At 44.3% G+C, this 26,789-nt stretch overlaps 2 protein-coding genes and 1 long non-coding RNA gene across 8 annotated transcripts in view; 1 reads left to right on the forward strand and 2 right to left on the reverse strand.

The window, feature by feature from the left end:
* HSD17B7 (hydroxysteroid 17-beta dehydrogenase 7) overlaps nucleotides 1–1,871 on the reverse strand; it is a 33,572-nt gene extending 31,701 nt beyond the window's left edge. The window contains exon 1 of the mRNA XM_075616793.1: nucleotides 1,712–1,871. Within this exon, the coding sequence (XP_075472908.1) occupies nucleotides 1,712–1,746 (35 nt within the window). The 5' untranslated portion in view covers nucleotides 1,747–1,871. The remainder of the gene's footprint in view (nucleotides 1–1,711) is intronic.
* On the forward strand, nucleotides 1,870–25,446 carry LOC142503900 (uncharacterized). Of its 3 annotated transcripts, none has more exons than XR_012804117.1 (6): nucleotides 1,870–2,246; nucleotides 18,208–18,384; nucleotides 19,271–19,351; nucleotides 20,922–21,092; nucleotides 22,990–23,079; nucleotides 25,197–25,446. It is a non-coding gene; the product is annotated as an uncharacterized LOC142503900 (long non-coding RNA). The 3 variants fall into 3 exon arrangements; XR_012804119.1 differs by having other exon boundaries at nucleotides 20,987–21,092; XR_012804118.1 differs by lacking the exon at nucleotides 19,271–19,351.
* DDR2 (discoidin domain receptor tyrosine kinase 2) overlaps nucleotides 10,701–26,789 on the reverse strand; it is a 106,251-nt gene continuing 90,162 nt past the window's right edge. For all 4 annotated transcript variants that reach the window (XM_075616798.1, XM_075616796.1, XM_075616797.1 and 1 more), the window contains 5 exons: nucleotides 26,007–26,134; nucleotides 25,015–25,206; nucleotides 22,855–23,089; nucleotides 18,138–18,287; nucleotides 10,701–13,667 (listed from right to left, as the gene is read on the reverse strand). In XM_075616798.1, the coding sequence (XP_075472913.1) occupies nucleotides 13,497–13,667; nucleotides 18,138–18,287; nucleotides 22,855–23,089; nucleotides 25,015–25,206; nucleotides 26,007–26,134 (876 nt within the window). In that variant the 3' untranslated portion in view covers nucleotides 10,701–13,496. The remainder of the gene's footprint in view (nucleotides 13,668–18,137; nucleotides 18,288–22,854; nucleotides 23,090–25,014; nucleotides 25,207–26,006; nucleotides 26,135–26,789) is intronic.

Genomic DNA, 26,789 nt, shown 5'->3' on the forward strand with positions numbered 1-26,789 from the left:
TGACGAAGCACGCTTTGCGAAACACGTAGAGGTCACGTGGACTTCCAATTGGCGAGTAAGGTCCGAGAGAGTGAGGGTTCCATTTCAGCGCGGGTAAGCAGATTGGGTCCGGACCCATAACTTCTAGTGCACCCAGCTGACAACCGGAGCTCTCCGGCACCACTCCATTTAGAACAATTGCAAGTTTACGTCATTTTACTATTTGTATGATTTGTATTATTTAGCATTGTGTGAATGTTGCAAATATAATTGGTTGTAATGTTGATGTTAAACCCCTGTGGGTTAACTAATAAATATTCTTGCTACTCGGCGCGCCTCTCTTTTGCAAATCATATCTAACCACTGAAAGTACACCGGGGTACTTGGGAGAGAGAGGTTCCCTATACGGTGCACCACGGTATGTGTAGATTAGTATAATTAAAATAATCTTTAATTCAAAAATATAAAATAAATGGCGTCCAAATATACAAAAGTGACAAACAGTAGTGTAAGATCAAATTTAAAAAATATAAATATAAAGAGTCCAGTGCTAGGAATGGGAACATAGAGACCTGTCTGGACATATACTGTACTGTACATAGAACAGCAAGGTATATGAAATCAGGGGCTCTTATACTTTCACCCCCACTCACACAAACAATACCTGCACCCCCACTCACATACACACCTACCCTCCACTCACACACAAACAGTACCTACACCCCTGTGGAATAAATGTGGGGACATTGTTTCTACTGGCCGCAACCATGCCAGTTTGGTACTGAAAAAGTTAACTTCCAGCACTGAGCTAAGCAGGCACAGATATGACTCAGAAATTTTGCACTGGATGCCCTTAACACGAGTAGTGAGGATCTGTACAATCCTCTGTGATTTCTTTGCAGAGGTACACCTGTCACACAAGCAAAAGGTGTTAACCACAAGCAACCAGACAAACACACTTTACCCTCCTAACCCCCAGTGTAAATGTAGGTGAAAGGACATTACCATACAGGTATATGATTGCTGAAGACAAAAATTAAAAGTGGGGTGGCATTGGCTCCTTGTAGTACGTATGCCAGGGTGAGCATGTTCTTTAGGGTACTCAGGATTTATTACCTGTTACCATTGAATAAAACAACAATCCTTACATCTAACGTTTTAGGCTGAATGAAGAGGTTTGAAATAAACTTTTACAACAACCCCACTCACTCACCCCCCCCTACACAACACCCCCCAACCCTACAACACCCCACTAACTCACACACCCACACAACACCCCCCAACCCTACACAACACCCCCACCCAACATCCCCCCAACCCTACACAACAACCCCACTCACTCACCCCCCCCTACACAACACCCCCCAACCCTACAACATCCCACTAACTCACACACCCACACAACACCCCCCAACCCTACACAACACCCCCACCCAACATCCCCCCAACCCTACACAACAACCCCACTCACTCACACCCCCCTACACAATACCCCCCAACCCTACAACACCCCACTAACTCACACACCCACACAACACCCCCCAACCCTACACAACACCCCCACCCCCACACAACATCCCCCCAACCCTACACAACAACCCCACTCACTCACCCGCTCCACCCAACACCCCCCTCACTCACACCACCACTCACAGATACAGTACTTATGCCTTCACGCACCTTCATACCCTCCATTCACTTACAAATAGAACATGTACATAAACTCACTCACCCGTTGGCTCCGGTAACAACCACGACCCTCCGCATCTCTGTGACACCTGGGAGCTGCTGCTGTATGAGCCGTGGACCACAATGGGCGGGACTAACACCCCAATGGGCGGGACTAGCACCATGATGGGCGGGACTGACGTGCCAAGAGGTGTGGCTAATATTACAAGGAGGTAGGCTATGCGCACCGCTTGTGAACCGGCACGCGCCCTGGGGCGAGGCATGAAACACTGTGCACCGTGAATGAAACAGGAGGGCGAGGGCGGCGGCAAAACCAGTCCCAGCTTCAACCTTTGGCGCGCGCGTACGAGGGAGGGGAAAGGGGCGTGTCACTCGCCGCCTATAGTTACGATAAGGTCCGGTGAGGCGAGAATGGGCCGATGGGCGGGGTGTAAGATCCTTTCAACCAATGACGCTACGGAGGGGTTACTCAGAAGTAGTGGTGGCAGTTGGACTACAGGAAACCGACAGGGACAAACTTCATCAAGAAGCGGAGAGTTTATTTCAGTGGCACGCAAGTGTTTTCTCCTCCAAATACGGTTAGCATTAACTTTTAATCTCCGTTCATCAATATATGTCTATGTACTTGTCACTGAGTTTTAGTAACAGTAATCACAAATACGTCAATGCTTATTCAATTAGGAGTCCAACACTTTTTGTACAAAGCCTCTAAATCTCAATGATTTGGGACCTTATTTCAGGTGCGCTCACGGCTACTGTGTGTGTGGTGCGTCTCCTGTGGCTCACAGGCGGCCTGAACCTCCACTGCTGGGAGCCTGGGGTGTGCCTGATCCGTATAGTGACGGCGCCACCACCTGTGCGGCGTCCTACTATGTTGGATAACCCCATCACAAGACCCAATGCAATAACACACACACTGATATAAATAACAGTTTACTGCATGCATATGAAAACGGATATACCAATATACCACCCACACCACATAGGCCACACACGGTCTTAACCCCGCAGTGCCCTCCAACACAGTCCACCCTTGGATGGGCACCCAACCACCTAGTGTCCACAAGAGTCAACCTACCCAAAGTGTGTGTGACAGCACTGCCCACAACCCGTGTTAAAGTTGGTGCAATTGTAGATGTGATACCTGCCCGTTACTCCAGCACCCGGTAGCACCGACTGAAGATAAAGTGGCCGCCCGGTCCCATTCCGTCGTCGTCAGCAGCGATGAGTCCACCTCCACGTGGGGTGGTGTCCAGCTGGAGGGTCCCAACATGAAGAGAGTCTCTCATCTGAGGGGTGATCTGGTCCCTGGCCACCGGATTGCCAGTTCGCCGCTGTGTCCCTCACACTTGGCACTACAGGGGCATTGTCCCTATCTCCCATAGGGTGGGGGAAACTGCGCTACATATAGCAAATTACTACTTACCATATCTAAGTTGTATAGGGCCTTACTCCATATCAGGGGTCAGCAACATGATATATTTCAAGGGCTGCATGTGTGGCCCTTGAGCCCGCAAAAAGGTCACACATACTTCTGCACAGGCAGAAAGGATGTTGCAGCCATTGATAGGAACTTTTTCCCACCCCCTCTAATCATCTGCATAATGTCAGCACTGGTAATATTTTCCTGCTCCTCTTAAGCTGCAGCCAAGGTGACGCTGAGCGATCACGCTCGCCACGATTAAACACATTGCTATAATGTGTGTGGCCAGCGTGAGCGTGTGAGCGCACGGCGTTCAGCTGCTTGCAGACAAGTACATTTGTTTCTGCTGCTCGCTGTCGCATCACGTGAGTGGTTCGCCCAATGAGGGCGAACCAGCTCCGTGACATCATGGCCGCGCCCCCCAACAACCCCCACACGCACGCAACTAGCTGGCCAGGAATCGTACGGCCAAGCAGAGCACATAACGTCACGCCGCTCGAGCGCCAGCACACATGCTCCTAGCCTGGCCGCAGCCTTACACTGGAAGCTGGTAGTGAGTAGCACAAGAGTGGGCCAATATGTATTAGCGCACTGGTATTAAGCCACTGAGGGAGCAAGGAGAAGCATTGATCGACACCAGCAGCATCTGCACTTCCTCTGCACGTGGGAGAGTGGGCTACTGGAGCAGACAGCGATTGGTGGCTGCAGGTGAAGCCGAGTTTCCGGTTTGCCGACCAATGCTTTCATTTCATCCAATGTGGACGTTTGTGACCGAAAACGGTGCAAACGGCCACATCCAACTATATATATTATTACCCCCCAAGTCTCCATTTTGCTTCGACTGTACTTTTGAATAAAAATGTATTTGGCTTAAACATGCAATAATTTTTTTTATTGTACATGGAGCAGATTTGTATTATTTATTTAGTATATATACTACAAAGTGAATTGAAAACAAACTTTTTTTTTAGATATCCAAAAATGTGTGGTACTGTTTATATTCAATAGTTTTCACGCTATAAGAAATGTGGACTATTAATAGGAGAAATTTCTGCCAAGGTGTTTCACTTTTAATAATCAGTTCTGAAAACAATTATGGGGTTTCCTATCTTCGCTATAGAGGTTGTTAAAACACTATTGCCATCTACTGGAAAAACTCACCTTTGTAAGGAAGCCTATGTGGCATAGCTCTAACATCCAACTCCCCCTTCCCTTAAACTTAATTGGGACCAACTGTGCGGCTGGACCATACTCCATCCTGAGACACACTCCATCCCACAATGAGCAGCCACTTTCAACAGTACCACGCTGTGGAATATGTTAGTGCTTTACAAATAAATTCTAATACAGGCATACCCCGGTTTAAGGACACTCACTTTAAGTACACTCACGAGTAAGTACATATCGCTCAATAGGCAAACGGCAGCTTACGCATGCACCGGTCAGCACGTCCTGAACAGCAATACCAGCTCCCTACATGTACCGAAGCTGTCGCAAGCGGGGAGACTATAGAGCCTGTTACAAATGCGTTATTTACAACAGTTATGCACGTATATGATGATTGCAGTACAGTACATGCATGATAAGTGGGAAAAAGGTAGTGCTTCACTTTAAGTACATTTTCGCTTTACATACATGCTCCGGTCCCATTGCGTACGTTAATGCGGGGTATGCCTGTACTTGGCTAATTCTAGATAAGTGACAAGTACAGTATGTATTGTACCAATATTTATATCTTCCTCCTGAATTATATCACTGTAATACTGACTACTGAGAATCAGAAAGAGAATCAAAACGTTTGCTAATGTATTTTTTTCAGAGTTATAGGATTGAAGCAGAGGGTCTCTGGAGCTGAACTGTAGTAATTTCAGCTCCAGGGACCACCTGCTTCCTGAGAAACTTACCTCCGTAGCAGCTCCGGCTGGGCTGTTTGGGGCTATTGAAATGGCGAATTTTAAAGCTCCTACGTCACGTGGTCCAATAGGAAGTCGTGACTTCATCCCTGGCCGCTTCCTATTGGCCCGCGTGACCGAGAGCTTTAAACATGCAGAGTTGCTACCGGCTCCTACGGAGCTATGCATCTCGGGAATCACAGAGACCCTAGAGCTGAAATTAACATGGTTCAGCTCCGGAGACCCACTCCTTCCCACCTATTAAAAAAACATGTTCTGCTGCTTTAACCGCTGCTATACTTATGCTGAGTACCCAGTTTAGGCTGCTGCTTATACTTAGGCTGAGTTCCCAGTGTAGGCTGCGGCGCGTGCTACGGTGTGCGCGCAACACAGCACAGCCCTCTATGGGACAGGCCCCAGTGGCCGTGTGTGTGGGCACGCAAAGCGCGATGACGCATACGCTGGCAGGGAAGACAAGAATTTTGTGTTCCCGTGGCGCAACGCGATCATGTGTTGGCGTGCAGCCATGGAAGGGCAAATATGCCCCGTCATGGCCCCACCCCCGTGCATCCCATCGCTCCCCTACAGACCGCAAATGCGGCTTTCAACTGTGCACGCGCCGCCAGGCAAGACTGGGGCCATAGCCTTACTCTGTCCTTGGCAGGTCAGGACTTGCTTTCTGCTTGTGGTACTGATACTACCCATCTCATAATTACTTAAGACACACATCGTTATGAGAAACAGACCCAGAGACACATCTTATTTGCAAATAGCTTTTAATAAAATCTACATTAAATATTGTATATTCATCGTGGAAATAAAAACAAAACAAGCAAACAGTATTCTATACAAAGGAAGATCAAAACAAGCAAACAATATTCTATACAAAGGAAGATCTAACACTTAAACATTGGATTTGCCGAGATATATGTTGGTGTTAAGGAGAGAGGGTGCTAACTAACAGCGAGGAGAAGTTTGGTTGGTTCACCTGTGTACTGTTGAACCAAAGATTTGACTTTGTGAAATTTTCTCCCTGTTTCTGAACTATTTGAAGTTACCTTGGGCCTTAGCTGGTTACTAAGAAAGGATGCTCCAGACATCTTTCTATATAAAACTGATTGCTATGGGTTACATAGGAGTATTTCACTTTTCTGCCCAACATTCCACTATTTGCAACAATCGCTACATTTATTAGAATGAATTGTGCAAATTCAGAGTGGTACCCAGAGCTGAGGCACTGCCTGTCATTTCTACCACCATTAAATAAGCATTGGTTCTGATGGAGAATATATTTAGAAGAGCAATTGTTTGTAAGTCATGTCATAAAGTGTTCTAATTTACAGTAAATACACAAGCAGCAGATGCTATTACACCCGTGATCAAAATAATGTGTTAAATAATGCACGTGTTATCGCCTTCACTATTGTTTTCAATGGCCCTACGGGTAAATAATGCGGCAGTTTCAACGCATCACATTAACGGGGGTAATGAGGTCTACTACATCTGTACAATGTTGCATTAGCCTTTTAAAGTCTCAACAAAATGGAGACAGTTAAAAAAACAAACAATTTCTATGTAAAAAAGTGCCATTTATTGACTTTTTCATCGTAATCTTAATGTCGCGGTCAGCCCATTTTTGCGTGGACTTTAATATGGATGACTCCGTATTCCAGTACTCACAACTCAACAATGTATCAAAGTTCTACCAACCAGGAAATCCAAACTTACTCTTCCCACACATCAATTACAAGATCCCTAATGTGGCTGTTCCTTATGTAATGTATCTGCATTTCACTACAGCAGTCATTGGGGCTTTTGTACTAAGATCATTTTTGGCGCGTTTGTGCCAAAGTTTTAAGCAATTTGCTCCAGTTATAGCAGTCAGCTTGGTTTTTCAATAGGATTTAGGGAGGAGTTACGTGACACACAGGTTTCGAGATGCATCACATTCTGTGCCTGTGTGTGTCACTTTTTCCCGCTTTCAACCTGCTCCAAATATTCCCCCTGATCTAACGTTAACTTTTCTGCGTGGAAATCAGCACCTCATGTACTGTAGTAAACTGGAGTAACACGTTTGGTACATGAAACAATTAGACTGTAAGCTTCTCGGGGCAGGGACTCCTCTTCCTTAATGTTACTTTTATGTCTGAAGCACTTATTCCCATGCCCTCTTATTTATATTATCTGTTAATTATTTGATTACCACGTGTATTACTACTGTGAAGCGCTATGTACATTAATGGCGCTATATAAATAAAGACATTCAATACAATTATAAGGCAAAGTTGGTGCAGTGCGTCACAAGACGTTTTTCTGTGTGTTGATACACAGGCCTCATTGTTTCGCTAGCACAGGTCCTACACATACAGTTCCAGCCAGACTATACTTTGTTTCAGCTGTGGGAAGCCGCAGCATCCCAGCGGAAAATCCTCGCTGCAAGTAGGTCCCCTTCGGAAGTAATGGATCACCCACAGCGATGCAGGAAGAAGCAGTTATCACTTTCACTGTAGCCGCGACCTTTTGCTTTTTAAGATCCTGCTTCAGCAAAAGGCATTGTGGCTACATCTGTACACACACACGTTTTCCAAGTCCCCCTTCACCTCATCTATAAGCACAAACTGCTCTTGCATTGCAATTTCTTGCTGGCATTACTCTATGCTGGTACATTTTATATACTGCAGGCACAGTTAAAGAGTAAAGGATCCATGGAACAACCTACCAGCAGAGGCAGTGGAGCTTAGTACATTAAAGGAATTCAATGGTACTTTGGATAGACACAGTGGTATTGTAGATATGGCTAGGGGTCAGGAATTAAGCGAGGTCTGCAGTTTCATGGCAGGTAGTAGCAGAGTTCTCCTGATCTGCCTATGAGTTTAAAGCACCAGTCCCATTTCTTATATACAGGTACATATATTAGGCTATATAATAAAATCAAGTATAAGTGTCCCCTTTTTACATGACACATATTGATATCGAGTCCATCAGTGGTTTACTTCATCCCAATTGATGTTCTAATTAGTTTAATAAAATTGCCAATTCTTTGAACAGATGTAGCCACATTACTTTGAGTAAAGCCATGTTAAAATGCATAAGCCCCTTGAGAATAGCCTTCAGCTACCCAACACCCATTTTGCTCAATCCCTGGTTGTCAGCTGCTCTGGAAATCCATACTCCATAAAGTGTGCATTACTGTATAAAGAATATGTGTAAATCAGTTCTATACAGTAGGTTAAGTTATGTATAACGATCTGCAATTCTTCGGCTGTAAGTACAATGAGGTTGTTACATTTAGTGTGCAAATAAATGGCAGACCTTTCACAATTTGTCGCATCAAAATAGACGGATAGACTTTAGTTCTTCCTTTAATGTGGGATAGAGGAGCTTCCACACTGAGCAGCTCTTAGAGAAATCTTACTATGTGCAGCTAACTACACGCAGAGATCAGTTTGTCAAGTAAAGGTCTGCATTCTAGGTGTATTCTCATAGAGATGATAATACATTCCCTTTATCAGCTGATAAAAAACATTTATTAGATCATTTGTATTTTACCTGCAGAAAGTATACCCCCCAGTTTCTCTAATGAACTGAAGGTTGCGCGTTTCAGCCACTAGAGGAAGGCAAGATAATGGTGCTACCCTCATACATTCGCAGCAATAGATATAATTATAACTGTTATTCATTAGTTACAAGACACCGAAAGCAGGTACCGTGCATGCTAAATTGGTACAGATGGAGGGTAGGAAATGGTTTTTTTTTTCTGTTACAAAAATGTTGCAATATTGTACCCTTGATCGGTGGACAAAGTTTGGATTGGATTAATAATCAACCAGAAAGGCGCTCACTTTACAGGTATTGTAAGTGATAACAAAAGTGCTTATATTACAATGTTCAATGGTCAAGCAGATCTGATACGTGATGGAAAACAAGTAACATTCTTAATTATTTAGCTTAGAATTGCCATTTCTTAATCAACACTACAGTCTGCAATGGTATGAGCAAAAGCATGTACTTTAACTCTATCAAGGCCGAATTCATTGAAGTGAATGGCAAAAGCACATCATAAATCTTCTACAGTGGTTTAGAATACAAGGCCTTTAGGTAGAATGCTACTTAAGGCCTCAGACATACAGTAGCTGCATAGGTGATCCGAGGCCACAGGATCTGGAGGAGACGCGACGGCGAGGTGTGCCCGCGATGTCACGTGAGCGGTTCGCCCTCATGGGCTAAATCGCTCACGTGATTCATCCGTCGCGTGACAAAATCGTACTATTTTGTCGTGTGAAAAATCAGACGTGCCGTCATTGAGGAACCGCCTTTTGTTCGCACGTGCGCGGTCGCACTAAGTATGGATACTTAGAGTGTTTTCCTCTATTTAACGTAGCAATCCCGTCTACTTGTTTATTTTACCATATTTATTTTTTTTGTATTTGAAACGGGGATCCGTTGGAGCTGAATTTTTTTTTGCTGTGGTGATCCGCCCGGTTGCTGAGATACCATTTTAGTTGTCAGTGTTTCAGATTCCGATTTGGGAAATCAGAATGGTCGCCAAATGACAGGCCAATAGGAATCTACAACATCATCAGGGGCTGGACATTGTGGCTTCCTATTGGATGACTGCGGGCACCATCTTTGAAAATCCAGGAAGTAAACCAGCGACCAAAAGAGTAAGTATCTTGTGAACCGTCGGCACCCAGAGGGAAAAGTAACGTGGTTCAACTCAGTAGGACTCCCCTTGGCTCGAATTCTGTGAACAAATCAATGTGCTATATGACCACCTTGCTGGATAAAAGATCAGCACAATTGAAATGAATGGCACTAAAAACTTCTCCAGCACAAGAAAGACATGTTTATAGCATATGGAATAAGGGCCTTAGGGTGGGATGGCTGATAGGGCATTATAGGATGCATGCGGTTACACAAACTATACCACTTCTCACACTAGTGCAGACAGATTGATATAAGATTAAATAATCTGGAGAAATATACATACATAGCAAATATGCACAGTAGGGGTTTTTTTTATACTGCATTTTCATGCACTTGTTGTGCAGTACAAAGACTATACGCAAACCCATACAAGACATTAAAAAAATGCAACATTCAAATTTATACAGTGATATATACACAGTTAAGTAGCCAATCAGAAGGCTCTCTTTGACCGAATCATTATATACACATCAATAAAAACATTCTGTCCTTATACTGACCTCTGATTTTTTGTCCTATAACTACAGAATTACGGTGAATATGACAGGAAGCTAAAATATGTCTTATTTAACAGGAGAGGAATCTGATCTCCCCACATCCTCACTGCGGGGTAACATGTGTGACTTGTGCGTCCTCCCAAGATGAAGAAGGAATCGGCAACTCCGGAGGTCTTGGTATAAAACAATTTTAATTCCACAGAGATTGACGTATCGGTCAACCACACTGACAAATGTCAAGATTATCCTGACAAAAATCAGTGTGGTTGACCGAAACGTAAATCTCTGTGGAATTGATACCAAGACCTCCAGAGTTGCCGATTCCTTCTTCATCTTGGGAGGACCCACAAGTATTATATATATATATATCTATATCTATATCTATATATATATATATATATATATATATACACACACACACATATGTATGTATATATATATATATACAGTATATACAGAATATATATATATATATATATATATATATATATATATATATATATTTAGAGTCCATATAAAGAAATAGAGAGCTGAGCGATGATTTTGATTGGCCAACAAGGATTTCAACATTTTTGTATCACACTAAGTACATTATAAGAACAGCTAGGAACTGATATTTATGTTCAGCTTTCATTTCAGTAGTTGCGTATCCATGTAATGACACCCATATCACAAACAAAAATTATTCTTTCCCCCCCCCTCCACCCCCAAATTTAGTAGAAATAATAAATAAACAATGTTTTACAGGTAAATGGGCAGTTTTAACGTAGCGGGTCAAAAAATAAATAAATGTTTAAACAACGTATCAATGTAATTTGCTTCCTTAGAAAAATAAAAATCACCTTTAAGGCAGCAACCCCCTCTAAACTGGTCACACACCCCACCCCCACCCCCCACCCACACACACATATTTAGAACCAGGGTTGTCCGCTGAGCTAAACCGTGCTAATTTCAGCTACGAGAGCCCCCCCGGTTTCAAGGCTAATTACATTACTTATTTCTATCTTTAAAAAAAAACTAATGATGCATTGCTTCTTGTCAGAAACGCTGGATTCAAGCATTTCAGCGCCTTATTTGTATCCGTTTGACTAACAGTGGCACCATAATGATGATAAATGTAGCAAATGTTATTACCCCTCGTTAATACGAAATATCGCTACTGTTAAAAACGCCTTGCGTTAATGGGAGCGGTAACATCTAGTACATCTGTACTTTGCAAACAAAAGTACGCTAACAATGGCACACAGTGTTATCACCAACAAAACATTCACTAAAGATTGTAAAACCCCTCAAAATAATTTGTTTGCCTAGACATGTTAAAAATATATATTTTTCAATACCTAGCATCTGTCTTTTTTTTAAATCGTTTTTGAACTGATAAAATTGTCACATTAAAGAAATTATTTTGTTGGAATTTTACAATGTTGATCTGATATCTTTAGGCAATAAGACTGTTTGTCCGCTCTCAAAGCCCCAGGTAACTTGTTATTTTTGTTCTGTTCTTTGTGTGCAAAGTTATTAGTCACACAGATGAAACCTAAGTAGCTGATATGCTTATGTAACAGTTTCTTCAAGGGTGATTTAATCTGTCAAAAGAAACCCTTATAATTAGGCAAAATAAAAATGTTTGGCCATTTTCGTTGTCCCTTTAAGTATTGATCGTAGTTTCAAATGTGTGTGTTAACCTATATTTATCAGGCAAAATATATTGCACAAATATATATATATTCTTGTATAAGTGTACGCAAAAATAGTTTAACATAATTTTAATTAATGGAATGATACGGCTGCGAAAGAAACTCAAATTCAACTTTCACCTATAGCCATCTTCTAGATCTAGAAGAAGACAGGCTCCTACAAAAAAAGCATCATAAAACCACGTCAAGGAAACGTTCACTTAGTCGAATCTGCACTATTGCGCTTTATTGAATAAGCCCCAATGTGGCAGTGAATCCTTTATCGAGGGAGGAAACTCAACTGAAGGTCACCTTGGGAAATCCATTTGTGGATGACAATTTAGCTCCTTAAGCTTTATTGAAAAAGTAAATAAAGCAAAAGAAGATATCTTGATTCCTGGTAATGTTTCTGCAGTTGTAAATCAAATATATATATAGCAAATGGAAATATTACTGTATGCTCATTTGCATGTCTTAGACAGGTCTGCAACCCCGCCTTTCACCATTATCACCCAGCACACCGCACTTCCACTGCAAGAGATTCTGGGAAATTACATGCAAATGAGCACACAGTGCCACCTTTTGCTTCAAAACCATAAACATGGTTCCCTATAGGAACCTATATACCTGTCTAAGACATGCAAATGAGCATACAGTAATATCTCCATTTGCTATATGCTTTGCTGTGGAGGGTTTTTGTCACTTTTTTTACCCACCATAGCTTAAGTAAGTATGGTAAAACCTATCCCTTGCTTCATTTTTTGCATAGCCAGTATAACCAACCCCACACTGAGGAGACCCATTAAGGTCGAAACAGTCTGTCTGTGGGTGGGTTTGCTGGCTATGCATCTTAACCCTGGCTGTGCTCAAAGCTGTGACCATGCAGCAAGCTTAAGCCTATAGGGAACCATGTTTTTGGTTTTGAAGCAAAAGGTGGCATTGTGTGCTCATTTGCATGTCATTTCCCAGAATCCCTTGCTGCAGTAGAAGTGCTCTGTGATAATGGTGAAAGGTGGGGTTGCAGACCTGTCTAAGACATGCAAATGAGCATACAGTAATATTTCCATTTGCTATATGCTTTGCTGTGGAGGGTTTTTGTCACTTTTTTTACCCACCATAGCTTAACTAAGTGTGTGTCTATATATATATATATATATATATATATATATATATATATATGTATAGACACACACACACACACACACACACACCTGTTTTTTTGTAGATATCTGTTAAAAATAAATAGGTTAGAAACAATTCTGCCCCGGTTTGCGTATAGGAAGATAACCCAACAACAGCTATACGCTGTCTAAGGTATGTGGTTGTTAGTTAGGGAAAGATGTCCTGTTGTGTTTGGGCAACATGATTTGATGGCTTTGCTAAGTTAGCCATGTGCTTAGTCAAGATGTCTGAAGACTAGAAGCACAGATGAGACATTTTGATGTAATTGGGCCACACACCCAATTGGCATCTGCTATGTGTTCAGACGAGATGACCAGATGGCTGTATACTCAGATGAGAATCCAAGAAACCGTAATGATTAGGTGAGATGCCCACAAGTCCATATTTTTGGGTGAGACGCCCACATGACCATGTGTCTGGACTGTTTGCAGGCTCTGAGATGGCCTGACTTTTATGGGCTAGGTGGGGAACTCTGCCAGGCTCCCCCCTCCAGACAGGGCTCCGGCTGCAGGCGTTGGTAGATTTCCTGGAAGCTTGGTCGCTCTTTGGTTTCCCTTTTCCAACAGCTCAGCATGAGTTTGTAGACCAAGTCCGGGCAGATATTTGGCTGAGGGAGGTAAACCTTTAAAGAAACACACACACAAAAAATGATTTCTCATTCAAAGTGCTGAAAGGGTTTACAATGCTATACAGTATGTACCAAAATTAGTCAACCACAAAAAATATAACTTGTGAGCACATTGCCATGTCTCAAAGAGACCCTGCTTTTCACCATGATCTATCTCCTAGCATATGATACTTTCACTGCAGCTAGGTATTCTGAGAAATTACATGCAAATGAGCACACAGTGTCACCTTTTGCTTCAAATCCATTTTAACGTGGACTCCCTATAAGCATGCCGTATCACACAGTTTTAACCCAAAACAATAATTTATGTCAGCGGTGCGCAAACTGTGGGGCGCGACCCCCAGGGGGGGCGCGACACTGCCGACGGGGGGGCGCGGGGTTTACAGAGGCCCCGCACGCTTCATGGATTCTCATACCTCTAGTTGAGTATCTTACGCTAGGCGTCTCTTATTCTTAATCATAGAAATGTACCACTTGCATTGGAAGACAGCATAGAGACCAGATGGGCTCAATATCGCCTTGATACTGTGTCTTAAACACAATATCAAAAAAGGTCACTATAGGCGTTCAAACAAATAAAACTCCTAATGTGCGCAAAGGAAAATAACCATTAAGGGATAAAAGTTTATGATGTCCTAAATGGTCCTCCAAGCCTTTCAGATGGTGGGTGAAAGGTGCTCTTTCTATCCTCCAAGAACTGTCTGCCAGGCATCTTGTAAACGCTCTAAAACGAATAGGAGGACAGCCCTGCTTGGTGCATTCATTTGTTTCACAAATTTCATACAATAAAAATAAAGTAGATCTATTGCACTCACAAACTCTGCCTGCGTTAAAGAACATCTGATGTGGTCTCATCCTCTTCACACATCAACTTCAATTCATCTATTTTTATTTTATGACATTTGGGAAAAGGGGATAATGCACCAAGAGAGGGTGTTGTATGTGATCTATTCATTCTAGAGAGTTTACTATAGAGATTGAAAAGTTAGAATTGATTAGGCACTTTGACACCAGACATTTCCGTTTTGTTTGGTAACATTGCAGTCCCACTGAACTTATATGTTGGAGATGTACAAGTAAAATCAATTAGCCATATAACACCCCTTTCTCCTATTTTAAAGGTTGTACTAATTTAAGATATCTTAATAATATATAAAATCGAATGGTTAGTGAGGTTAGTGCTATCTGCGGTGAATCTGATTGGTCCTCAGCCTCTGGCCAATCAGATTGCTGTGTGTGACGTCACCCAATTGCCACTCTCTTCCCCCTCGGCTCGACACACACACACACACACACACACACACACACACACACACACACACACACACACACACACACACACCTCCCCCTCCCCGGTCCAAATCACCTCTCCCCCTCCCCGCTCCAAATCACTTCTCCCCCCTCCCCGCTCCAAATCACTTCTCCCCCCTCCCCGCTCCAAATCACCTCTCCCCCTCCCCGCTCCAAATCACCTCTCCCCCCCTCCCCAGCGCCGCTCAAACTCACCTCTCCCCAGCGGCATCACCTCTCCCCCCTCCCCGCTCCAAATCACCTCTCCCCCCTCCCCAGCGGCATCACCTCTCCCCCCTCCCCGCTCCAAATCACCTCTCCCCGCTCCAAATCACCTCTCCCCCCCCCGGCGGGGGAACAGGCTGCCACGCGGCGCGTAAGATGGCGGCTCCCCTTCCTCCCTCGCGGCGCCGAGTCACAAGATGGCGGCGGCCGGAAGTACAGGTAGGTGTCGCTCCCCCACCTCCGGCGCCAAACGGAAGTGAGAAAGGGCGCATCAACTGAGACGTGTGTGTGTGTGTGTGTGTGTGTGTCCACTGCCCCCCCCTCCTGTCCACTGCCCCCCCCCTCCTGTCCACTGCCCCCCCCCCCCTCCTGTCCACTGCCCCCCCCCTCCTGTCCACTGCCCCCCCCCTCCTGTCCACTGCCCCCCCCCTCCTGTCCACTGCCCCCCCCCTCCTGTCCACTGCCCCCCCCCTCCTGTCCACTGCCCCCCCCCTCCTGTCCACTGCCCCCCTCCTGTCCACTGCCCCCCCTCCTGTCCACTGCCCCCCCTCCTGTCCACTGCCCCCTCCTGTCCACTGCCCCCCTCCTGTCCACTGCCCCCCCCTCCTGTCCACTGCCCCCCCCTCCTGTCCACTGCCCCCCCCTCCTGTCCACTGCCCCCCCCCTCCTGTCCACTGCCCCTCCCTCCTGTCCACTGCCCCCCCCTCCTGTCCACTGCCCCCCCTCCTGTCCACTGCCCCCCCCTCCTGTCCACTGCCCCCCCCTCCTGTCCACTGCCCCCCCCTCCTGTCCACTGCCTCCCCCTCCTGTCCACTGCCTCCCCCCTCCTGTCCACTGCCTCCCCCCTCCTGTCCACTGCCTCCCCCCTCCTGTCCACTGCCTCCCCCCTCCTGTCCACTGCCCCCCCCTCCTGCCCACTGCCCCCCCTCCTGTCCACTGCCCCCCCTCCTGTCCACTGCCCCCCCTCCTGTCCACTGCCCCCCCTCCTGTCCACTGCCCCCCCTCCTGTCCACTGCCCCCTCCTGTCCACTGCCCCCCTCCTGTCCACTGCCCCCCCCTCCTGTCCACTGCCCCCCCCTCCTGTCCACTGCCCCCCCCTCCTGTCCACTGCCCCCCCCCTCCTGTCCACTGCCCCTCCCTCCTGTCCACTGCCCCCCCCTCCTGTCCACTGCCCCCCCTCCTGTCCACTGCCCCCCCCTCCTGTCCACTGCCCCCCCCTCCTGTCCACTGCCCCCCCCTCCTGTCCACTGCCTCCCCCTCCTGTCCACTGCCTCCCCCCTCCTGTCCACTGCCTCCCCCCTCCTGTCCACTGCCTCCCCCCTCCTGTCCACTGCCTCCCCCCTCCTGTCCACTGCCCCCCCCTCCTGCCCACTGCCCCCCCTCCTGTCCACTGCCCCCCCTCCTGTCCACTGCCCCCCCTCCTGTCCACTGCCCCCCCCTCCTGTCCACTGCCCCCTTCCTGTCCACTGCCCCCTTCCTGTCCACCGCCCCCCCCCCCTCCTGTCCACCTCCCCTCCCCTCAGGGCAGGGAGAAGGGTATCTTGTTCGTGTGGGCTCCCTATAGATCATCCGATCACAGGGAAGCACCTAATTTGAAACATAGCGCGCTGCAGATGTTGACGAACACTGCGGTCAGCTGACTCATGTGTATGAAGGAGTCCTGCGCGTGCACCCATCTGCCGACGCGCGCGTTTCGCGTAGCCGCTTCCTCAAGGCAGTACAAGGTACCCTTCTCCCTGCTGTCACACGGTAGCAGTAAGCTGTTTATTTATTTCAGCATTACCGTGTATTTATCTCCTACCTCTCACTGAGTACTGATCCTTTAGAGATCAACTCTGACAACAGAGTTGGTGTTGGGTCAGTACTGTTTACCACCTTATAGATAGATTGGTTATCACACACACCACCTACCTGAGACGCTGAACAGACTTTATACCTACCTGATCTGAGTCAGCCCTACCGTTGTTACCATGTATGTGAGCCTAGTATGTTATACCCACATTGTGGTTAGGGACTTATTGCTTTGCTCCCTAGACTCATAATCACTTCTCCTAGGGTTATATTCATAGCCGTGATATTGAGCTAATTATATACAAACCCTATATTCTATCATCTATCTACAGTATTCCTAGCTCTATACTAGCTATATTATTAGCCAGGATCCCATTCATTCCGCCAGTCACACTACCTCACTGTTTTTTTGGCAGACCTGGCTAGGGTTCCTTTTGTATGCTATAGTGCTGTATATTCTGCGTATTAGGGATTGTTTATGCTGGCACATACTGTTACAGCAGTGACATTTAGAGTGCTTTGGTTCATCTGGACAGTGACTCACCATACTCAGTGGTCCAAACTGCAACATACATTAATAGAGGATATTTGCAGTCAGCATTCATTGATCCAGAACACCACATTCAGTGTTCATATGAAGGATCATAACGTTTAATTCTTATTTTATCACCCATTATTTTAAAATTATTTGAATAAAGTGTATGTTTTAAAGTGTTCACCATACCACCTATGTGTTTAGAGTGCCCTTACTAGGTTCTTTCTCTCCGGTCTGTTGTTATATGCACTTACCTAGGGAGCACCGACACATTTACATTTAGACAGTTGCGGGGGTTCCCTCTTTTGTTAACTGAGTTATAAAGCATCAGAACCACAAGGACAGCCATCTTTAAGAGTACCAATACAGAAAGCTAGCAATATTTCTCCAACATCGAAAACTACTAGGTCAGAGTTTCCTAACAGTGAAGGTTTTAAGTATACACCTACTTGAGCACAGGTGGTTCAGTCAAATAATTGGGCCATCTGTGCTAAGGAGAGGATAGCCTTAAAACCTGCACTGTTAGTGGTCCTTGAGGACTGGAGTTGGGAACCTCGGTACTAGATGATACAATGATGTGATCATGAGGAAAAACTGCACCTTTAAACCTGAGAATCTCCCACCTGTTTTCCTTGATCTCGAAAGAACTCCCCCGTGTTCTCGATAACCTGTTCATCTGACATCTCAATGTAGGGCTGTTCCCGGCAGAACGTGAACGTCTCCCACAGGGTTACTCCAAACGCCCACACGTCACTGGCTGTTGTGAACTTGCCCTGAAGGAAGCAGAGGAGCGTTACACCCAGATGTAGGAAAACATCATTCTTATTGTTGGACCTGAAAGCCTTGAACTTTACCCTAAGAGGATCCTGGGTAAGAAGAGAGGCTGTGTTTGTTTGAGACTTGGCCAGTGTGAACCAGCAAGAGATGGGTTAATGTTGCAAGGATGCAAGAGGCAGGATGGGGGAGCAATTACCCAAATACAGCTGCACAGATCATCTGTGCAAACCACCTTGCCTGAGCTGAAATTCCTACCACAGGACAAACTGGGCCCAAGGAAAAGATAACATTATGTTTGGGAAATAAAGAGAAACGTTACAGAAGATACAGTAAGAATGTAGGGAGGGAGTGGAGCATGCGCAGAGAATGCTAGAATGTGAACCGAGAGATGTAGTGTACAGATGCAGCGGCCGTTATTCGAACAAATCTCGAAATGGAATTTCGATATATGCCCGTGATCCTCACAAGTTTAGCCGCGGCAGACTAAAGGCGCCTCGGATAAACACAGCAGGGGTGAGTGCTTCTGGGTCTGCCTGTCTGTAATAGACGAGCGATCGCAGGGGTTTCATTAAAAACAGTAATGTAGCAGGGGGTCTCTGGAGCTGAACAAAGTTGATTTCAGCCTCGGGAACCCCCTACTTCCCGAGTTACAGGCTCCGGTACGGGGTGCCAGTATCCCCATGTTAAAATCCATGTGGGATGTAAACAAAGCAACTGCAACTGACCATCTCGGGTCCACCACGCGGCGTGACACGTCATGTACCAGGTGAATGTTTGAATAACGGCCGCTGCATCTGTAGCTGCTTTTTGCAAAAGATAAGTATTGCGCCCTCAATGCAATTCCCTTTGTCTTGACCAGAGAAGAGTACTCTTGATTGTTTTGTTCTGTGCACACAGGATAAAACTGGCTATTTTACTCGTATTGATGCTCTACTCAGCGAACACACCTCAGTGTCTCACCTTTTTACACTTATTCCAGGCAGCTACTGAAGTGACAACATGTAGTGGTGTTTTATCATGGTGCACAATCATTTAAAACATGCTGACAAAGCTGTTACAGGTAAGTCGCCATATTAACTGTAGATGGCATTTCAATAGCACTGACTCAAATCACTGCTCCCTACACCCACAGAGGCATTTACAAACCAATGTGGTCAGGTACTGCCACCCACTACACGTACCCATTCCCCTACTGCCTCTGCAATTCTCCCAACATGCTACTTACACTGAAAGTTCAATAGGGCGGGATTCCTTTCCCTATCACATGCACCCCGTCACCCCATCTCTTACACCCCTCTCTCCTCTCACTCTCCCCCCTCCATCAATTACCCCACTCACTCATGCCCTCCCCCAGCCCCACACACACAATCCCCCCTCACAAAATACCAAAAACCTTCCCACCCCCAAATACATACCAAAATAAAACCTCCACCTCTCAAATACATACAAAAAAAACCTCCACCCTCCAAATACATCCCAAAAATCCCCTTCCCCCCAAATATATACAAAAAACCTCTGCACCCCAAATACGTACAACCCCCCGCCCCCAAATACGTACAAAAACCCCACCCCCCAAATACATATGAACCGCCTCTCTCGTCACTCTCTTTCTCCCCCCCCCCCTCCATCAATTACCCCACTCTCACTCATTCCCTCCCCCGGCCTCACATACACAATCCCCCCCACAAAATACAAAAAAACTTTCCTACCCCCCAAATACATTTTTTTTAAAAACTCCACCCTCCAAATACATACAAACACCCCACCCCCAAATACATGCAACATCCCCACCCCCAAAATACATACAAACCCCATTTCTCCCCTCCATCAATTATCCCACTCTCACTCATTCCCTCCCCTGGCCACCCACACACAATTCACTTCATAAAATAAAAACCTCCACCCCCCCAAATGCATACAACCCCCAAATACAAACAAAACCCCACCCACCCCCTGAAAATATACACGCCCAACTTCCAATGCCGGCCGGGCCACCTGCAGCCACCAGGCCCGGGACACCTGTCCCAGCTCTCCCCACCTGTGGGCGGCCCTGCATGGTGGTCACGGCCCTGAAGGATTAACACAGCGGGGAGGTCGCATTCAGAAGCATGGACCCCGCAGCTCCACCTCGGCAGACATGGCCCCCGGCGCCACGGCCTTAATTGTTCGTCTGCGGTGCCAGGGACTGTAAGTCTTGCTTCATCTCTAGGTTAATTGTAAGTGGTCTAACCTGCCCTCTGATGTCCGACCAGTGATCATCTGCCCCAATCGTCATAGTGGAAATACAGAAAAAAAAGGGAGGGGGGGAAACGGGGAAGGGGTGAAAGATATATATGAACCTATTAATAAAGTAAGAGATGTGCTGTGTGTATGGTGAGAAACAGCTCTTACGCATAATTAGTAAGGAAGAAGTTGGGAGAGCCGCTCATTCCTACAGCATATAGTAAGAGGAGCAAATCTAGAAATAGTTGTGCAGAGCAGCTAGGGGAATAGCCCAAGACGCAGGTCATTTACATGAAATGACATCACCCCTTCCCTACAAATTGGAAACAAAAAAATGAGAAAAATCAACATTTCTGGGAAGGTCTCTGATCCTGGGATGTTGACATTGCCGTTTTTTCTTCTTATAGGAAATGTATGATGGAGTTTTGTGCAAATAACCGTTGCGGTGCCAACTTCTGCTTTGATTTCCTAGAATTTGAGTGACACTCACTGGGGGTTTCAATCAACTGCGAGGAACAGCAGCTAATGTTTCACTTCATGTTTATATTGCCGGTTCGTCAGTTGCTGTGTTTATGAAGGTGCGATGGTACAGAGTACTCCTTCTTACAAATACAGAATAAACAACTTAGTCAGTGGTGTGTTATCATGCCATACATCTTCTTGTCTTGCATCTGGGTCATCATTAAAAAAAATCTGGGGATTCTGGTAACAGAATGTATTTGCACCTGCCGTGGATATAGCAATCCCACCCAGGTCTCTCTTTAAGGTAAGGTGCTACTTCATGACTTTATAAGAAGGTATATCTGTAGCCAACTACTTGCTCAGACCATGATGCTCTGCATCCTTCACGGTACTTGTTCTGTTTCCTTGATTTCCTTGATGAATAGGAAAAAAGGTTCCCTGTGGGACTGCACAGTGGCACAGCTTCAGTGAAAAGACCAAATTCAACAACATCTAAAAAATGTACAAGAATCCTCCTACGCGTTTCTCACCCAACGGTGCTTTCTCAAGGAGTTCAGGTGTGAAACGCGTAGGAGGATTTTTGGACGTTTTTTTTTTTAGATATGTTGTCGTAGATATAAAATCTGTAACTTTTTAACTGAACTTGGTGTTTTCAGTGAAGCTGTGCGCAGTGCAATCCCACAAGGAACCATTTTTCTTCTCCTTACAATAGAACAGAAGGGTAGCTGAGCACACCAAAAGAAATGCGATAACTTATAAAAAGTTCATGTGCGTGTTTAGCTTTTATTACTATTTTTGGTCTTGTCAGGTGATGCTGGGATCTGTATAACATTAGTGATTATTGTTTATATTTTTATGTGATTTCACTATAGGTATCTGCGGTTTATGCATAGCAGCATGAACGTCTTATAAATTATTGCATTTCTTTTGGTGTGCTCAGCTACCCTTCTGTTCTACATGCAGTTACCCTGACTAGGTTTTTTTTCTGCTTGCAGCACCCACCACTATTCCTGTCTGTTGCTCTTGTTCCCATAGAGTTGGGGCATCCCAAGTTGCATTTCTCTTGACTCTTGTGTGTTTAGCTCTTCTCCTTACAAACCATAACTTCAACTTCTATTATGCAGTAGCTAATTTATATTAAAAATTGTTCTTTTTCTATTTCGAACTAACAAACTTATAATACAAAAGAAATATACAATTGAGTCCAAATTGCTTTGCTTTGGCTAGTAAGAAGAATCTGGCTCTGCTTTAATTAAACATATAACTACTATATATGTATTATACTGTGGGCAATACATATATTTTTGTCATGGCAAGAATAGCTGTACATCTGTATATTAACTCTTTCACAGCCAGTGGAGCAGCAATGCTTTGCAGGCCCTTCTGGCGGTGAAAGGGTTGAGTCAGGACGTGAATATGAGAGAGATAATTATTTGTGCATTGCAACATGTTTCTTCAACCCTGTTCCTGGAACACCTTTGTTTGAAGAAACCTACAGTATGCCATTTCAAATGCTCTGTACACTATAATGTCATCTATGTTGTCCACTAAAAGATGTCCCAACTTAGATCAAATGTGCGTTTCTCCAGGATCAATATTGGCTTCCAGAACTTTGAACTAAAAGATTTATCTAATTAACACATACTTAGTCTAGATTTAATTATCAGTAGGCTTGGGTCTATATTGCCCTGAAAACCTGGCTTGTTGGTAGGTCTTTAAAACTAAACCTTGGGCCTCACATTATATGTGAATGGGTGATTAGTTGGTAATCCCTACAATTTGGCCTGGCCCGGTGGTGTCATGAGTGACGCAGGAGAGGGTTGAGAAACACAGTTATACACCAGGGAGGTACAGTGCATACAGGCTCCAGGGACTCACCAATAAGATGCTTTCCCACGACATCCAGCGTATGGGGAGCACAGCCCTCCCCTGAATCCGATAATAGTCACCACTATATAGGTTACGGCTCATGCCAAAGTCAGCAATTTTGATGGTGTAATTTCTCCCCACCAGGCAGTTTCGCGTGGCAAGGTCTCGATGCACAAAATTAAGAGAAGAGAGGTACCTCATTCCAGAAGAAATCTGTGCAACCATGTGCCTTAGGTCAGTGTACCTGCAGGAAATGAGTAGGTGACACAAAAGGCAAAGAGAGACTAGTAACTTATCATCGTCTATGTACCCTCATTTACTACTACAACCCAGATATTCACCCATCACAGTGAAGGTGGCAGAGCTACTCTCAATCTTTTTACTTGCTAAGCGCTCATAGTGTACTGTACAATGCACAGATATACCACACTTATTTCAGATCTATGTTCCCTTATTGTACAATGTACAGCTATGACTCACTCACTCTATACTCTACTGTGGGCTGGATCCACAAAGCTCCTTTAAAATCGGTGCTCATAACGTTAAATTACTTACCAAACAGACGTTATTTCCCCTGCTAAAAAAAGCTAATTTTATGCAAAAACAGCAGTTTTTTTACATCTCATTAGCATAGGATTAATGTCCCGTTACTGTAGCATAACGTTGAGTTATCTTCCAATACTGTGATATTAAGTATGTCTTAGCGTTACTCAGATTCAGACCCTGAAATAGGTCTTTAACTGAAATTGAGAAACAGAGGAGAAGGAAATAACTCTGTTAGTTAAATCATACGTAACCAGGGCCGGTGCAACCACTGGGCGATTTCGGCGGTCGCCTAGGGTGGCACATTTTGGGTGGTGTAGAGAGTATGAGGAGGACGATGGGTGATGGCGTGAAAGGAGGAGGATGGCAAGCGGTAGTGGGAGAAGATGGAGGATCAGGGGGCAGAGCAGGGTGGCAGAGGAGGACGGCCGGGGAGGAGCACGTACCAGGGACCCGGAAGTCTTCACTCACTTCCGGTGTCTGCTGCATCTATCAATTAAGTGGATTATTGGCCGTTTATTACATAATTAAGCTATTTATGTAGCATACTTCACTGTTTGTTCATCAACACCATTTACCAAGGGAATAGGCATTTAAGCTTCCCTTACTCACCAAGGATATAGGCATTTAAGCTTCCCTTACCAGTTAATTGATTTAATACAGCTCAATTAACCTTTTTTATCACTATAGATACAGGGTGTGACAATACACTCAACATAGGATCAATAGTGTGTCCACTATATGTTGTATTGTACACAACTTTAAGTAATTATGATCAATTAAAGATGTATTTTTAATACTAACACAAATTATTCAGTCTGGGAGCGCGAGTGCTTTTAGGTTGAGTCTCTGTTCTTTCACATATCCTCTACCTTTTACCCAACAGCACCCCTCCCCCTGTCCTATTTTCTTTACATTAAGCTGAAGCAGGGTTTCCCAACTGTACTCCACTTTTCCCTGTAAGATGCTCAATTAGCCCAAATAATGGGAATGGACAAGTGTCTCTCAATGTATCACTATATAACTTTTTGATTGTTCTTGGATACATGTCTACGTTTCTCTCAATGCATTATATTTTTTCTTCTCTGTAAAATGTAGAGCTACAGGTACAGTATTTCTCACGCCGTTGACCTGCAGGGAGAACATTCTTAAGGCATTCTCATACATTTCCTAAACAGCGCTTAACAAACATTCCCCCAATATTAAGGTTTCCTCCCTCCATCTTAGATGAACAAGCTCCAGAGCTGAACTGCAACACTCAAAGCTCCAGGGACTTCCAGTAGCAGAGATATTTATTTAATTTACGTTTTGCCAGTACTTACAAAGAAAGAGGGTCACCCAATCAGAAGCTGGAATGTCATCTCGCAATGATTTCACAGATTTCAATTGGCTGCCAAAGTGAGGCTGACCAAGTGACTTTATTGTTTCCTCTTGGCACGAATTGTTGTAAGGTTCAGCATATTTAAAATAAGCTTATATATATTTTAACAAAAAACTTGCATCAAGGATTGCTTTATGGTCCAGTTTCTTCATTTCAAGGCCAACCGTATTTTGTTCTGTCTCTGATTTTGCACTATAATATCCACTGCCCTCTTTATGTCATGGCCTTAATGGCTCTTTCCTTACCTGATAGCAGGTGTTGCACTAGGCAGAGCCCCCTCAGGTTGGTGGCGGGAGAGGAACTGATTGAGGTCTCCATTTTCCATATATTCTGTTATCATGCACAATGGGTCTTCTGCAATGCACACGGCCAACAGCCGGATAATATTGGGGTCCTTTAATCTGGACATTATCTTAATCTCTTTTAGAAAGTCATTCCTGCCAACCCAAAACAGAACATAAAATGCAATCAGAGGCTGTAACTGCTGGAGGAGAAGCGCCATTAGAAACCAATGACACGAAGCTACAACAAAGGAAAAGAAAAAATAATACAGGGGAAAAAACATAGAACATCCAACATTTTAATAGTAAATGTTAGTCCTATCCTAGTACCTTCCTGAAAAATGTCCCAGGATGAGCCCAAACATTGAACAATAAAAAGCACATCTTTATTAACAAGTCTCCCCGCTTACTGCTCTGCACGGTCATTACTCTAGCCACTGGTTTCGGGTTCTTCAAGAAATATTTGGGAACAGTGGTCTCCTAAGCTGCTGTGTTGAGTGGACCTATGCTCATTCTTAAAGTGTTGTCCCACTTCCAAGTTGTAACGTGACAAACTATTTACAAGCAGGAGTAAAGCTGATTTGCATATAGGGGCACAAAAATGTTGTTGAGTACAGTATGTTTCTCTCCCACCAGCTAGCTTCCTATACAACTGGATTACCTGGTGCTCAATGCACTGTTACCTCTAACTCAGTATGCCTCTTCTTCTCTGTCGGATGCTCTGCTATCTCATTTATTTCTCCTCTCTGCTGGGTTTGATCCCTTTAAATAGACCAATATCAGATTCTTATCTACTTGTTTAAAACCTCACAAGACTCTTCTTCAGGTAAGGCAAATTGAATTTGGAAGAACACATGTTGGTCGATTACATCACAACCTGCACCAAATCTACATTTAGTTGAACCCTTCTCTGTGATATCACTTATTTGTGGGATCTGTCGCATACAGTAACAGACCTGGCATTCTTATTGGCATCAGCTCGTAACATTTTCACTGCCACCAGGGTGGGCTGACCAGCACTCGTATCCAGAATTAAATCCTTATCCAAAAAATCCTCCACCCCCTCAGCCTCACAAAGATGCACCTGTAGAGATAGAGGTCACAAGGTCACATGAGCAATGGTTGATATATCATATAAAGTATAATCTTTCATTATATATATATATATATATATATATATGTATATATATATATATATATATATAACATAGAAAAAGAACAAATAGCACTCCGTAATAATAGTCACTGGTGTGGGTGCAGATCCTATAATGAAGAATAAGCAATACGATACCGTTTGGAAACGAAATCAGCAGGCAGCACTCCAGAATTGAACAAACAAGTGTATTGAAAAAATAAACACAAAACCAACGTTTCGGTCCACGAATGGGACCTCTGTCAAGGTGGACCGAAACTTTGGTGTTGTGTTTATTTTTTCAATACACTTGTTTGTTCAATTCTGGAGTGCTGCCTGCTGATTTCGTTTCCAAACAGTATCGTATTGCATATATATATATATATATATATATATATATATATATATATATATATATATATATATATATATATATACTGTATATATATATATATATACACATACACACACACAGATATAGATATATACACATACATACAAACACACACATATTGGGCTTATATTTTTAAAAAAAATTATATTTAATTTTAATAATTGGTGGTACTATCTAATGTTGGTAAAGAAAGGAGGAAGTGTTTTACCTTAT

The sequence above is a fragment of the Ascaphus truei genome, chromosome 10 (genome assembly GCF_040206685.1).
Source record: "Ascaphus truei isolate aAscTru1 chromosome 10, aAscTru1.hap1, whole genome shotgun sequence".
Lineage (NCBI taxonomy): Eukaryota > Metazoa > Chordata > Amphibia > Anura > Ascaphidae > Ascaphus > Ascaphus truei.